General features: G+C 36.4%; 2 protein-coding genes across 2 annotated transcripts; one reads left to right on the top strand and one right to left on the bottom strand.

Annotated features, from left to right (window-relative positions):
* The first annotated feature begins 8127 nt into the window (after positions 1-8127).
* On the top strand, positions 8128-8914 carry LOC109205892 (pectinesterase inhibitor-like). Its single transcript, XM_019368648.1, has one exon. It carries the CDS (start codon positions 8248-8250, stop codon positions 8761-8763), a length of 516 nt encoding a protein of 171 aa, XP_019224193.1. The 5' UTR covers positions 8128-8247; the 3' UTR covers positions 8764-8914.
* Positions 8915-12614: 3700 nt separating this feature from the next.
* Positions 12615-16054, bottom strand: LOC109205901 (putative pentatricopeptide repeat-containing protein At5g06400, mitochondrial). The gene has a single exon (XM_019368658.1). The coding sequence runs from the start codon at positions 15907-15909 to the stop codon at positions 12763-12765; it is 3147 nt and encodes a 1048-aa protein (XP_019224203.1). The 5' UTR covers positions 15910-16054; the 3' UTR covers positions 12615-12762.
* Positions 16055-16261: the final 207 nt, after the last annotated feature.

The following is a 16261-nucleotide window of genomic DNA, read 5'->3' as shown; positions in this document are numbered from 1 at the left end:
CACGCAACTGCGGTCCCCTAACCGCAGGTGCGGTTATGACAGAACTTCAGCAACCTTCGAATTTCTCCTAAGTCCAATTCAACTTCCGTTAAGCACTCGAAACTCACCCGAGGCCCCCGAGACCTCAACCAAACATGCCAACCAATCCTAAAGCATCATACGAACTTATTCCAACCCTCGAATCACATCAAACAACGCTAAAACCACAAATCACTCTCCAATCCAAGCCTAAGGATTTCCAAAACTTCCAATTTCCGCTTTCGATCAAAAAGCCTATCAAACCTCGTCCGAATTACCTGCACACACGTCCCAAGTGGCACAACGGATCTATTCCAACTTCCGAAATTCCATTCCAACCCCAATATCAAAATCTCACTATTGAACCGGAAACTTCAAAAATTCGACTTTCGGCATTTCAAGCCTAATCAGGCTACGGACCTCCAAAACACAATCCGAACACGCACCTAAGCCCGAAATCACCCAACGGAGCTAACGGAACCAACAGAATTCCATTCCGAGGCCGTCTTCACACTGCTCCGACTACAGTCCAAATTCTAAAGTTTAAACTCTCATTTAGGGACTAAGTGTCCCAAAACACTCCGAAATTCCAAACGAATCCTCCCGGCAACTCACAATAGCAGAAATAAGCACGGGGAAAGCAGTTAATAGGGATCGGGGCGTTAATTCTTAAAACGACCGATCGGGTCGTTACATTGGGTTAGGTGCCATCACAACGTATGGATTTGGGGTTGTGACAGATATTTTTATACTTGTGTGCATGTTTCGTTTGGAGCTCGAGGGGATCGGGTCGGTTTCGACACGTTTCTGATGAGTTTGGATAGTGTATGTACTGCTGGTGTGCTTCAGTTCTAGTGTTGGGCTCCAGGCCTCGCAATTGCGAAGACCTGCTCACAGATACAAACTCCACTTTTGTGAAGACAAGCTTGCAATTGCGATGGGGGACTGGGCAAGGTAGTCTTCGCTTTTGCAAAGAAATGTTCGCAATTAAGGATATTCCACGATTCGCATATGTGATATCTTGGTCGCATTTGTGACTAAGCCCTGGGCTTAGACTTGATCACATTTGCGGTTGGATGGGAGATCGCATTTGCGATGTTTTTATCGCAATTGCGACTAAAGCAGGCTAGGGATGCCATTCGCTTTTGTGACCTGTTTCTCGCATTTGTGATGCTCGCAATTGCGAATAAGAGTTCCCAATTGCGACATCCGCAGCTGGGTAAAAGTGGGGGAAATCGGGACTTAGCTCATACTACACCATTTCTTAACCCTAAACACTCTAGAGGAGGTTTTTCAAGAGATTTTTCTTCCCAAAATCAATTGTCATCAACTTATTCTATTTTCTTTCAATTACCCAATACTTTTCATGTGTTTTCAACATTAAATCTAAGATTTCCATGGTAGAAATTAGAGATTTTGTAAAATTAAGAATTAGACTTCAAATTTCGAAACAAATTATATAATCGAGCTCGGGGCCGAATGGGAAATCGTGTTTTGGCCCGAATCTCAGGTTTTGACCAAGCGGGCCCGAGGTTGACTATTGTTGACTTTTTCCAAATTTATTAATGATTGAATCTTTTTCACTGGTGACTAGTTTCTAATGATTGGTTGGTTTGGAGGCTTGTTCAAAAGGCAAGGCCGTGGTTGGTTGATTGGCTTGGTTGCGAAGTGAGGTAATTATTGCGGTTAACTTTGACTTGAGGAATTATGACTTGTTGGTCTAATTTTTACGTGAATTATGTGTGGGAATGACGTATATGTAAGGTGACGAGTATATATACGATTTTATTGGGTTAAAGTTTGAGGGTAAAAATTATTTTATTGTATTGGGTTGTTTCCATGATTATGTTTTCCGTGTTGTAGTTAGATTATTACTTTTTTAATTGTTCTATTTTCATATCTGTGGATTATTTTAAAGTTGTTGGGATTTTGAAAGTATAGATGAATTATCATTACACTAAGATGGAAGTGAAATAGCTCCCCACCTGTTTAGTTATTTGGATTAATGTTATTGCTTAGTGGGGAAGAGTGAAAAGACGAAGGGTATTGCCGTACCTTATTTGCATATCATCTATTTTGAGAGATTGTGAGCATTAAAGCACGAACGGTGATATCATGCATTTGATTGATTATTATCATTTATCACATCGTGTGAGGTTGAGAGTAAAAGCACGAAGGGTGATGTCGTACCATTTTATTTATGATAATACATGGTGAGGACGAGAGTAAAAGCACGAAGGGTGATGTCATGCCATTGTTGATTCCATTGTCTTACTTGGTTTCCGGATTGCTGATTTAATTAATTGCATTATTGTAGTTTTGGAGAAAAGGTTATTCGATGATTTCGTACTTGTCGTTCTCATCGTACTCCCCTTTGTACATGTCCCCACCTAGTTAATATATTATTTTTCCTACCTGTTACCTTGTTGCACTATATATATATATATATATATATATATATATATATATATATATATATATATATATATATATATATATATATATAATATATATATACATACCTATACAGGATTTATGTAGGTGTCTTGTCATAGCCTCGCCACTAGCTTGTCGGGGTTAGGCTCGACACTTACAAAGTACATTAGATCAGTTGTACTCATGCTACACTTATGAACTTCTTATGCAGAAACTGGTGTTGACTACAACCCCAGTATTGGTGTTGCCTATGGGTTCGGGGTCTTACATTGTGTATTGTGATGCGTCGCGTATTGCGCTTGGTGTGGTGTTGATGCAAAACAGTAGGGTGATTGCCTACACGTCTCAGCAGTTGAAGGCTCATGAGAAGAATTACCCAATACACGACTTGGGATTGGCAGCTATTGTTCATGCATTGAATATTTGGACATACTATCTGTATGGTGTCCCATGTGAGGTCTATACCAACACCGGAGTCTCCAACATCTGTTTAAGTAAATGGACTTTAATTTGCGACAGCAGAGATGGTTAGAGTTGCTGAAAGACTATGATTTCACTATTCTGTATCATCCTGGAAAGGCCAATGTGGTGGCTGATACCTTGAGTAGAAAGGCTGGGAGTATGGGCAGTTTGGTATATTTACTAGGAACAGAGAGGCCACTAGCTATGGATGTTCAGGCTTTGGCCAATCAGTTTTGTGAGACTGGATGTTTCGGAGCCTAGTCGGGTTCTTACTTGCGTGGTTTCTCGGTCTTCTTTGTATGAGCGCATTAGAGATCGCCAATTAGATGACCTCCATTTGATTGTTTTTAAGGACACAGTATAGCACGGCGACGCCAAGGAGGTTTCAATTGGAGATGATATAGTAGTATGGATGTGGGGCCGGATATGTGTGACCAATGTGGATGGTTGCATGAGTTGATTCTTGAGTAGGCTCACAGTTTGCGGTATTCCATTTATCTGGGTGCTGCTAAGATGTACCAAGATTTGAGGCAGCACTATTGGCGGAGAAGAAAGAAGAAAGATATAGTTGAGTATGGGCTCGGTGTTTGAACTGTCAACAGGTGAAATACGAACATCAAAAGTCGGGCGGTTTGCTCCAGAGACTTGAGATTCTTGATTTAGAAGTGGGAGCGTATTACCATGGATTTCGTTGTTAGGCTCCCACGGACTTTGAAGAAATATGGTGAAGTGTGGGTCATTGTGGATAGGTTGACCAAGTCAACACATTTCATTTCGGTGGTGCTTACCTATTCTTTAGAGCAGCTGGCCCAGATCTATATCCGTGAGATTGTTCGTCTCCACAGTGTGTCGGTGTCTATTATCTCCGACCGAGGAACGCAATTCACATTGCATTTCTGGAGAGTCGTGCAGCATAAGTTAGGCACACGGGTTGAGTTGAGTACAACATTTCACTCCCAGACGGACGGGCAGTTCGAGCGCACCATTCATATCTTGGAGGATATGATACGTGCATGTGTTATGGATTTTGGGGGTTCATGGGATCAGTTTCTACCACTTTCTGAGTTCAACTATAACAATAGCTACCAATCAAGTATTTAGATGGATCCTAATAAGGCCTTATATGAAAGGCGATGTCGTTCTCCAGTTGGTTGGTTTAAGCCGGGAAAGGCTAGGTTGTTGGGCACTGATTTGGTTAGGGATGCCTTGGAGAAAGTCAAGTTGATCCAGGATCGTCTTCGTACAACCCAGTCTAGGTAGAAGAGTTACGCTGATCGGAAGGCTCATGATGTAGCATTTATGGTGGGAGAGAGGGTTTTGCTGTGGGTTTCACCCATGAAGTGTGTGATGAGATTCAGGAAGAAGAGCAAGTTAAGCCCTAGGTATATTGGTCCTTTTGAGATCTTTGAGAGAGTTGGTGAGGTGGCCTATCGGCAGTTCACCCGGGTGCTCCATGTTTCCATGCTCCGGAAGTATTATGGTGATCCGTCCCATGTATTAGATTTTAGCTTAATCCAATTGTACAAGGATTTGACTTATATTGAGGAGTCGGTGCCCATCTTGGACAGGCAGGTCCGAAAGTTGAGGTCAAAGTGTTTTTCTTCTGTGAAAGTGCAATGGAGATGTCAGCCAATCGAGGCAGCTACGTGGGATTCCGAGTCCGATATGCAGAGTAGATACCCACACCTTTTCACCAGTTCAAGTATCTTTTTATGTTCTTTCGAGGACGAACATTTCTTTTAGAGGTGGAGAATGTGACAACCCCATAGGTCGTTTTGAGTACTAGCCCTTATTTTCGTATTCCATGACCTCTATTAGCTCTATTTGATGTTTCTCAGTTTTCGTGCGCAGTCTGTGTCTTTTTCCGATAAGTTTTTACGTAAAAATCTGAAGAAAATAAGATTTTTGGCTTTAAAAGCAACTTGTGTTGACCACGGTCAACATTTTGTGTAACGATCCCGGATAGGTATTTTGATGATTTCGGTAGGTCCGTATTGTAATTTTGGACTTGGGCGTATGCACGAAATTGAATTCGGAGGTCCCTAGGTTGATTTGACTTGTTTTGCCGAAAGTTAGAAATTTGAAAGTTTGGAAATTTTCTAGGTTTAACCGTAGGTTGACTTTATGGCTATCAGGTCCGAATTTTGGTTTTGGGACTTGGTATAGGTTCGTTTTGCTATTTGAAACTTGTGTGCAAATTTGGTGCAAATCGGAGTATGTTTGATAAGATTCGGACGCTTAGCTATGATTCTAGATGTTCTTGAGTTTTCCTTTGTATTTCATTCGTTTTGATATCCCATTTATAGTTTTAGATATTATTTTGATGTTTTGATCGCGCTAGCGAGTTTGTATGATGTTGTTATACTTGTGTGTATGTTCGATTTGGAGCCCTAGGGGCTCAAGTGGATTTCAGACGCGTTTCGGATGAGTTTGGATAGTGTAAGTACTGCTGGTGTGCTTCAGTTCTGGTGTTTGGATGCATGTCTCGCAATTGCAAAGACCTGTTCGCAAATGCGAAATCCACTTTTGCGAAGTCAAGCTCACAATTGCAATGGTATACTAGGACAGAGTAATCTTCGATTTGGTGAAGAAATGTTTGCAATTGTGGACATCCCATGATTCGCATGTGCGTTAGCTTGGTTGCATTTACGACTGAGCCTTGGGCTTAGACAGGTTCGCAAATGCAAACCTTTGATTGCATTTGCGGTTGGATGGGAGTTCGCATTTGCGATGTTTTTTTGTCCCAATTGCGACTAAATCATGCTGGGGATGCAGTTCGCTTTTGTGACATGTTTCTCGTATTTGTGATGCTCGCAATTGTGAACAAACCGTAGCTGGGTAAAAGTGGAAAAATTGGGACTTAGCTCATTTTACACCATTTCTCAACCCTAAGCACTCTAGAGGCGATTTTTTAAGAGATATTTCTTCCCATAATCATTCTAAGCAACTTCAATTTATTTTCTTTCAATTACCCAATACTTTTCATATGTTTTCAACATCAAATCTCGAATTTCCATGGTAGAAATTAGGGATTTGGGTAGAAATTTAGGATTTTGTATTGAGATTTAGACCTCAAATTGGGTTTGGATTTCGAAATAAATTACATAATCGGGCTCGGGGCTGAATGGGTAATCATGTTTTGGTCCGAATCTCAAATTTTGACCAAGCGAGCTCGGGGTTGACTTTTTTAAATTCATTAAAGATTGACTCTTTTTCACTCGTGAGTAGTTTCTAAAGCTCATTTGATCGATAATTTGTTAGATTTGGTTTGTTTGGAGGCTTGTTCAAAAGGCAAGGTCGTGGTTGGTTGATTGACTTGGTTGCGGAGTGAGGTACGTCTTGGTTAACTTTGACTTGAGGGATTAGGACTTGTTGGTCTAATTTCTACGTAAATTATGTATGGGAACGTCGTATATGTAAGGTGACGAGCATATATACATTTTTATTAGGTCAAAGTATGCGGGTGAAAATTATTTTATTGTATTATGTTATTTCCTTGATTATGTTTTTCATGCCGTAGTTAGATTATTACTTCTTTAATTGTTCGTTTTTCATATTTATGGCTTATTTTGAAGTTGTTGGGGTTTTGAAAGTTGAGATGAATTATCATTACACTAAAATTGATGTGAAATAACTTCCCACCTTGTTTCGTTATTTGGATTAATGTCATTGCTTGGTGAGGGAGAGTGAAAAGTACAAAGGGTATTGTCCTGTCTTATTTGCATACAATATCATCTATTTGAGAGAATGTCAAGTTAAAGCACGAAGAGTATTGTCGTGCATTCGATTGCTTATTATCATTTATCACATCATGTGAAGTTGAGAGTAAAAGCACGAAGGATGATGCCGTTTCATTTCATTTATGATAATACATGGTGAGGACGATAGTAAAAGCACGAAGGGTGATGTCGTGCCATTGTTGATTTCATTGCCTTACGTGGTTTTCGAATTGTTGATTTAGTTAATTGCGTTATTGTTATTTTCCAGAAAAGATTATTCGGTGATCTCGTACTTGCCGTTCTCATCGTACTCCTCTTTTACATGTCCCCTCCCAGTTAATATATTAATTATCCTACTTGTTATTTTGTTGCTTTATATATATACCTGTACAGGATTTATGTAGGTGTCTTGTCATAGCCTCGTCACTACCTCGTCGGGGTTAGGCTCGATACTCACGGAGTACATTGAGTCGATTGTACTCATGCTACACTTCTGCAAATACTGGTGTAGGTCCTAGCAGCGTCTAGTGGTGTCTCTACTCGGATTCAGCTGCATTGGAGGTATAGCTGCACGGCCCGCAGCCCTGAAGCCCCCTTCTTTATCTAGTTTACTGTTTATTTAGTTTCAAACAGTTGCACTTTGTTTCAGACCGTATATGTAGTATTCTAGATGCTCATGTACTTGTGACTCCGGATTTCTCGGAGTAGTTAGCATCGTGTTACTTCTATTAACATATTGTTAAATTCTGAGTTCATTAATCGTTAAATATCATCATTTTGTAATAATTGTTAAAGAGTGGTTAATTGATTGAACAACATCGGCTTGCCTAACAAGTAGATGTTAGGTACCATCACAGTCCCGAAGTTGGGAATTTCGGATCGTGACAACTAAATATATTTTTATTAATTATTATTTCATATAATATTATTTATTTTTGAATCATATTATATTTTTTTATTTGTATCACCGACTACATGTGGAGATATAACATTCAACTTTACTAGGGCTTGATATCCCGTATAATTGTAGGACTCACTTTCTTTTCGTAGGGTGCATTTGTACATGTATAATTCTGGTAAATAAAATTCTTTAACGCCAAAAAAATGTTTAAGTTTCTACCAATAGTTATTCATATAATGTTTTTTTAATTTATAAAATTTAATAAGATCACAATATTATCCGCATATGGTACGGATACAAATACTAGTGAAACATCAAACATGTCAACCCATTGCAGAATGCATTTGTTTTGGTCCATTGTACTGTAACTTCGGAGATTTGAGTAATATCTCTCCTTCCATCTCAAGCATATTTGATGCTGCTAAAATGCTAAGGCAATAAAAAGTTTCCGAAATATCCTGTATCACGTAGATTCTTTAGACGGAAAAGGGGGAGAGAATAAAATCACTAATTATTACAATCCACAAAGAAGGAAAAGATATACGTACTATTTGACTTCAATAATAAATTATTTTCCCAATAGAAATAAAAGGAAACTGATTCCAACAATTATAGTAAATCTTTCTTGTAATCCTTCCCGTTTTCCGCTATAAAACCCCGGTTCCTCATCAAAATTTAATATCAACAAAACCAAAAGAAAAAGAAAAAAAGATGAAGGCCTCATGGCCGGTGATAATTTTCTTCAGTTTCTTTCTTGTTCCTTGTTTTGGAGATTTGATTGATGATGCTTGTCACAAAACAAGTGATTTCAACTTATGTGCGACATCTCTTAGATCTGATCCGCATAGTAGTAGCGCCGACTTGAAAGGTTTGACGCGTATTATGATTCAATTGGGCTTGGCCAAGGCAAACCAAATTTCTGCTCAAGTCAAACTACTTTTAAACCAATCTAAAGATCGAGGTTTCAAGCAATGTCTTCAGATTTGCCTTGAGGAATTTGGCTATGCTATTGACCCTAGACTTCCTGATGCTATTAAATATTTGAATTCAAACGACTATTGGAATGTCGACACCAACCTAGTGGGTGCTGGTAATAGTGCAGAAACTTGCGAAGAGTCATTTACTGAACCGCCGGGCTACACATCACCATTAGCAGAGGTCGATAAGAATTTTGATCATTTTATTGAAGTGACAAGAGATTTATTGAGTCAGCTTAAACAAAAATAAAGTTTTTCTATTGCTGATTACAAACAAATAATTCATCATAGAACCAACAGAATCAAATTACCATTTTTTTATCTTTAGCAATTGTGTGGTTGTTAGTTTGTCTTAAAAGCTTAATGATTATAATGCTGCACGTTAAAGTAGTTTCTGGAAAGTCTCCAACTCACTTTTGCTCTTTATGTTGCGTTATGGTCCAACTCTCGTCAAAGAAGTTCCTATGTTGTGAATAAATATAACATAGAGTTTAAGTTGTTTGACGGTATAAAAATTATTAATCTATCTATATTATTATTAAAGCATGAATAAAATATTGGTTTACAAAAATAATATTTTAATATTAAGCATAATAACTCACAATAAAAGGACATATCTGGAATTCTAGACATTAGCCTTGTAATTCTATTTGTTTTAGGACATAATACTACACGTTAAGAATTCTACATAATTACCTTTAGGAATCCTATTAGTATAATTATTTTCGGCATTGATATATAATACTACATGTTAGCATGTAAACCTAATACCTTTAGGAACACATTAGATTTCCTATTAGTATAATTACTTTCGGGATATGGCCATATTCTTAGTCATGTAATCCTATTACTTCTAAGATATACTTCTTAAAAAATTTCTATTACTAATTTAATTTGAAAACGTATTATATTGTCCAAATTCATTTAAAAACGGCAGAGCCTATATTATTATAATAGCACGAATACAATATTGATAGACCAAATAGCCCTAAAATATCAAAAAGAAGAACTCATAGGGAAAGTACATAATTGTTATAACTTTTTTTTTGGACTACAATAACGTATATGTTAATTTTCTTAATATATAAGATTTTAAAATTAATACAATCTTGTCTATTGAATTCTTATTTAAAAATATGTAAGAAAGTTTAATAAAACTAATTTCATAAGAATCCTCCATATTAATAATACATTACCACTCTATAATATTCAATACCAAGAAAAAAATAAAAGTAATGTTAAACGGACTGCATAAAGCTTTAAAATTGAGACAAAATTTTTCACGATAATATATTATTATATTATATTTGAACCGCTTTTCTACTCAAATAATATTTTTTATTATTAATTTTTCGTGTAATATAGAAAAATATAGACAAGTATTAAAAAACAACTAAGAAAATTTTTAAGAATATAAAGTGTGAGAAAGAAAAAGAAAAAGGTTGGTAAGAGTCACTACCACTAATGATTTGCAAACACAACGATCTAAAAGTGGAATGTCAGATCTTTTTACTCTTTGAAAATAATATTTATGGTCGATAAATTATAATTACTGTTAAATATTCAAACATGAGATACTAATATTACGAATCTGAATCAACAGAAAGTAAATTGTTTTTTATGTTAAAAACCAAATAATGAAATCTTTCAATTAATTATTTAGCAAGAGAATCCTAATATATTTTAAATTCATCATATGATTAAAATTATTTTTCAAGTTAAAAAAAATATTAGGGTACATAAATTTATTCCATAAAAAAATGTTAGAGATTAAAATTAAATATATCACAAAGTAAAAAAAAAAATAGTATAATATTAAGAAGGTCATACAAGTGTTTGAGGAAGCACAATCAATGCTAAATCCTGAACAAGAATAAGCATTCAATACTATATTATAAAAAGTCGGCTCTGGTATAATGGGATTATCCTTTGTAGATACCTTCGGCGGAATCGGAATAATATTCTTATGTCATGCATTACTTGCAAATGTCAGATCAAGAGGATGGATATTGTTAGACGAAAGAATTGTTGCTATGAGTATTAATTTATTTGTGTATTTTCTTTATATATTAAAATTATTATACTAAAGCCATTATTAAACTTTACTTATTTTGAAAATATCTTTCTTATTAAACATTACTTATTTCGACCAAAAAAAAGATTAAACAGGAATTATAGTTGATAATGTCACATTTAAAAATTTATTATGGAGGCGTTTTTGCATTACATCATATCTTAAACTATAGGGGAAGAAGGCTAAAGGAAAACTCCATAAATTATATAATTCCTAATTGTTTGTCATATTTTGAGCTTTTGGCTATAATAGAAAAAGTTGATTATTCTAAAAATTATCTATTAAAAAAAAGATTTTATTAAAACAAATTGTTTCACCAGAAAACTATTGCACAAAGGAGTTTTCTTTCCTATTCAAAGCGTGAAGGAGGTATTGTTACCCAACCCTTAAAGGTTAAGGGGTAAAGTGGATTGACTCCTAAAAATACATCAAGGTTAACTAGTGGGAAGTCCCAACTTTCCGGGCGTTTATTTGTAGCGTAAACCGAGAGAACACTTCCTATTTGAAACCAAAATTTCTAAACCACTGTTCCCTTTATAGCTTGTTTGGATGGTTGTTACTTACTGTATTGTACCGTATTGTTACTTCGAATATAATATTTATTTTAATTATTATTTAAAATTTATTGTATCATATTGTTAAATCCGTTGTTACGTAACGACAAAAAAATGTTACTTTATGGAATGACGGATTTGGTATGATGGCGTCGTTTCCTTGTTTTTTTCTCTCATCTTGCCTTTCCTTATTATTAAATAATCATATTTTATCTTTTACCCTACTCTTTTATATAATAATTCTACTCCTTATCCTATTTTTTTCTTAGTAATATTGCAAGTTTATTCGTCATATTGTTGGTGCATGATATCATGAAATGACGACAAACGATACAATCTATCCAAACATTATATTCATCAAACAATACAGTACAATATAATACAATATATTATAATATAATACGATACATTATGAAACGACATGTAACAACAATCCAAACAATCTGTCAGAGGGCTCATTATGCAACAAGAAAAAATTGTTATGGTTCTTAAATGCTCTCTTTCCACAGCATACTCTGATCATGGGATTAGCTGTTATTGCAATTTTTCTAAACCATGAAATAGAGCAATTTTCTTCTAAACCATGAAATAGAGCAATCTTCAATTCATAGATCGAATTGAAGGTCGAGTTTTTTTTATTTCTATTCCTATTATCAACCCATGACGCTATCATTTCTTTCTCACTGATTGCTTGAAATAATACCTAAAAAATTATGAGTCAGATAAATACTGTGTAATGATTTTTCTTCTTTTTTTGGTTCTTCTTGGACTTAAGTCCTGCTATATCTTTTACTTTGTTGGGTCAATTTCTTAGATCTCAAATCTATATTTAACAAACAACCCTCTTAGTCTTACGATAAAAAGTGATAGTGGTAAGTTTAACATGTTCTGATCAAAATACCCTCCCCTTCACAGTAATTTTTATAGTATCTATCCTTGTTAAAAAAGCAAAGCAAACATAAATAGGAAAACAAACTGCAGAAAACATGCAAAGATCCATTCCTTTACTATTCATAGGTTCCAAATTTTTTTGAGCCTTATTTGAAAATGGGTAAATTGATTTGTTTCAGCCCCTACCTCAACGATTGAGTCCTCTCTGGGTATCAAGCCCTCTCCTCTGCATTATGTAAGTTTGGTTGCTCCTGGATTGCATTAGAAATTTCTTTTATTATGCGTGGGATTGGCCGGAAAACTATTTGATATACAAGGAAAAGGAAAAAGGGAGGTCTCTTGTATATTTTTCAAACTAGAGGGGAGATTATCTTTGCTAAACTAAAAGAAAGGTCGAAGTAATTCACCCTAATTCATATAGCTGCTCTCAACCAGCTTGGAATTGATAGCTTGATGTTGATGCATAGTTATTTTTGTTGTTGTAAACAAAAAAGGGGCAGTCCGGTACACAAGGCTCCCGCTATGCGCGGAATCCGGGAAAGGGCCGGATCACAAGGGTCTATTATGCAGCCTTACCCAACATTTCTGCAAGAGGATGTTTCCATGGCTCGAACTCGTGATCTCCTGGTCACGTGCCAACAACATTACCAGTTACGCCAAGGCGTTGTTAAACGGAAAAGGGGGAAAAAAAGAGCTAAGCAAGAATGATCATACAACTAGAAATGGAAAATCAAGTTAGCAACTTTCTTCTGTTTTTCACATCCAACTTCATCTGTATTACAGTCTTGGCCAAATCTTGTTTTCCTTCTCTATTGAGCCCATAGAAGACGGTTCTAAAATTAACTGTACTAGGAACAATCCCAGTATCCAGCATTTCAGAGATAAGTTGGATAGCTTCTTCAGACTTGCCAACTCTACATAGACAAGAGATGAACATGGAGTATGCCTTGAAATCAGGAGATGGTCCATTCTTTTTCATCTGATGAAACACACTCCAAGCATCAGAAACCTTTCCCATGTTCATGTACCCTCGTATTAACGCTGAATATGTTACAATTGTTGGTTGGCAGTCTAAATCTTTCATTTCCTCAAAAATTTCAAGAGCCTTTCCTATCTGTTTCTCCTTAAAGAAGTAAACAATCAAGGAAGTATATACATGGACAGTAGGATGAATACCGACATGCTTCATAGATTCTATTCTAGCCAATGCCTCTTCTAACTGCCCTTTTTGTAGTAATCCATGAACTAAACTTCCATAAACATACTGATTCAAGACATGCTGCTCGTCATCAACTTCGTTAACCAATGCTAAAGCCTCTTCCAGTCTCCTTGCTCGACAAAGTGCCCTAATGTACAATGAATAAGTTAAAGGGGTACTGAAACCGAGTTTTTGTAAAGATTCAGTACAGCTTCTGGCATCCCTTAATTTACCAAGCTCACATAAACAACCGAGATAAGCTTCAATTAGTTCTTTATCAGGACTGCATCCAACTTGAATCATCTCCTGGAATACTTTTACTGCTTCATCAATTCTCCTACCTTTTTTCTGACAAAGAGATGTGATCACAGCTTTGTATGTACTATCTGTGGGTTTACAACCGCTACCTTTCATTTCTTTAAAGGTACGAACAGCAATATCTGTGAGTCCGGTTCGGCCATACTGCATTATCATGATTGTCCAGGTATGAGCTGTTACTAAGCAACCGTTTCTCCTCATATCAGAAAATAGATTTCGCATCTGAGTGAAGTCCTTGCCCTGTCCTGCTATTTTAATGGCCATATTGTAGGATTCTGTTGAATGCCTATAATTAGTTTGCTTCCCAACCCAAGAAAAAAATTGCAATGCCACACAACCTTGCAGCCTGAAGTTACGCAAAACTTCCATAACAATTTCTGGGGTGAACTGTATGTTGTAATTTTTCAATTGTTCTTGTATTAAGCACCAATCAGTTGATGATAACAAAATTTGGCAAATCTCATGTATATCACATTCGCTACAGGAGTTTGAAGCTACCTCTGGCATCTCAAGAGCTGAGGACAGCCGTTCTAGGTTTTCTTTTAATTCCAAATTTCGTCCTTGTTGACTGCTCACATCCAATTCAGGTGTTTCATTTTCTTGGTGAACTTTAGAAACACCCTGTAGCAGCTTGATTCTGTTCATGTTCTTCATATCTCCTTTTCTCTCCAGATATGAAATAACATGCTGAAGGATATTGTTCCCAATAACCATCTTGGAGGCCTTCATTTCATTCAGAACCTTGAAAATATCATTCGTCCTTGACACTTTGGAAAGTTCCTTGATAAAAATGGTGTATGATTTCCGGCTAAAGTCAATTCCTTTATCCTTCATATTCTCAAACACTTCCCATGCTTCAGAAATGCGGTTTTGGCTGATATAACCCGCAATTACTGCAGTTGCTGCAACAGAATCCAATTCAACTCCTATCTCTGTCATCTCATTATAGAGGTTCACCGCTTCCTGAAACTCATTAACCCTGAAAAGGTGCTGCATCAGATTAGTATAAGTCGAAACTGTGGGCAAACTTCCTGAATCTTTCATGCTCTGGAATAGATTAAGTGCCTTTGAAATTTCATTTTCCCCCAAATATGCACTTATAAGGACTGCATAAAGCTTCTCATCAGCACCATTTCTTTTCTCTACAATTTCAACAATCTCCAATGCATCACTGATCCTCTCAGCCCTACACAGTCCTTTCACCAATGTCACAAAAAATTGAGAATCAAGCTTCACATTCTTATTCTTTAAATCACGAATCAATTCCAAAGCTTCTGTAATCCACCCTGCAATGCAGAAACTCTTCAGCATAAGGCCATACACATGGTTTTCTGAAATACAAAAAACCCTTATCATGTCGTCGCCAACTTTGTGAACTGCAGCAATATTTCCAGAGTTAGCCAAGCATTTGAGCAGCTGTCCAGACATAACTGCATCCAACATCAAGCCTTTGTTGATCATCTCATTGTAGTACTCCAAAGCAATGTCTGCTTTTCCAGCATTACAAAGCGAACTCAACAAGGTCTTATAAGCCCTTAAATCAGGCTCATAACCAAATTTCTTCAACTGTTCAAACGTGAACAATGCTTTGCCAATCAACTTTGCATTCCCAAAATGAGATAGCAGAATACTCCACGTCTTAAGATTCTTCGGACAAGAATTCCTCCCCATTTTCTCCACCAATTCGTCAACCAAGCGAAACTTCTTTGTTTCTGCAGCCACGTAAATCATTGTATTATAAGTCGCTGTAGTATGACTAAATCCTTTTCTTGATTTCACCCAATTGAAAAACCTCAAAGCTAAATGGGTCACTTTGAAACACCTCTTCAAAACCTTGTCAACAACCTCCTCATTATACTCAAAACCTGCTTTTTCCAGTTGTTCCTCCATTGAAATCACATCATTTTCACTCCTCACAATCTCTGTAATCTTGTGAACAATGGGACTAACATCCCTTTTCACCAAAATTTGTATCTGAGTATCTTCATGTAAATTTCTCATTTCCAGCTCTGTACTAGGCTTGGCATTTTCACAAACACTTCCCGTGCAAGATGATGAACCCATGAGTTGTGCTTCAACTGATTTTTCAGGTCCATATGGGTTTTCATCTGCAGTTACTACAGTCTGTGTTCCTAAAATCTCTCTGATCTCATTGAAGAGTGAACTCAATTTGTGGGGTTCAATCTGGTTTTTCAAACTGGGGTTTTCAGTTTTCTTGGATTTCTGATGCTTAAATGACTTGGTGGAAATTGATGCAGAGGAAGTCTTAAATCTTGAGGAATCAAGATTCAACAGTTTGTTTCCACAAATTAGGGACCTTTGTTTGCGCATGTACTTCAAAATCATTCTCGTTTGTAACATTGTTTCATAGTAGTAGCCCCAGGGTAATTGTTGTGGTGATTTTTTTAAATATAGAGGCTCTTTTTTCTTGAACCATAGTTATGTCAAATGGTGTTCTATTTCTTTGTGTTTTTAAAGGCAAAATAAGTAGGCTTAACAACCAATGATCAATTTATGTGACAATATATATATATATATATATATATAACGCATATGCATTGATGAGCTTATACGACAATAACATAATTGAGTTAGACAAGTGTATGATAGTGACACATGTAAGGAAAGTGAAACTTCAAAATATATTGGGTGTGCTTGGTAAGAAGGAAAATATATTTCGTAAGAAATATCTTTTTAATACCAAACATAACCA

This window comes from Nicotiana attenuata, unplaced genomic scaffold, assembly GCF_001879085.1.
Source record: "Nicotiana attenuata strain UT unplaced genomic scaffold, NIATTr2, whole genome shotgun sequence".
Taxonomy (NCBI): Eukaryota; Viridiplantae; Streptophyta; class Magnoliopsida; order Solanales; family Solanaceae; genus Nicotiana; species Nicotiana attenuata.
This window is presented reverse-complemented; position numbering and strand designations above follow the sequence as displayed.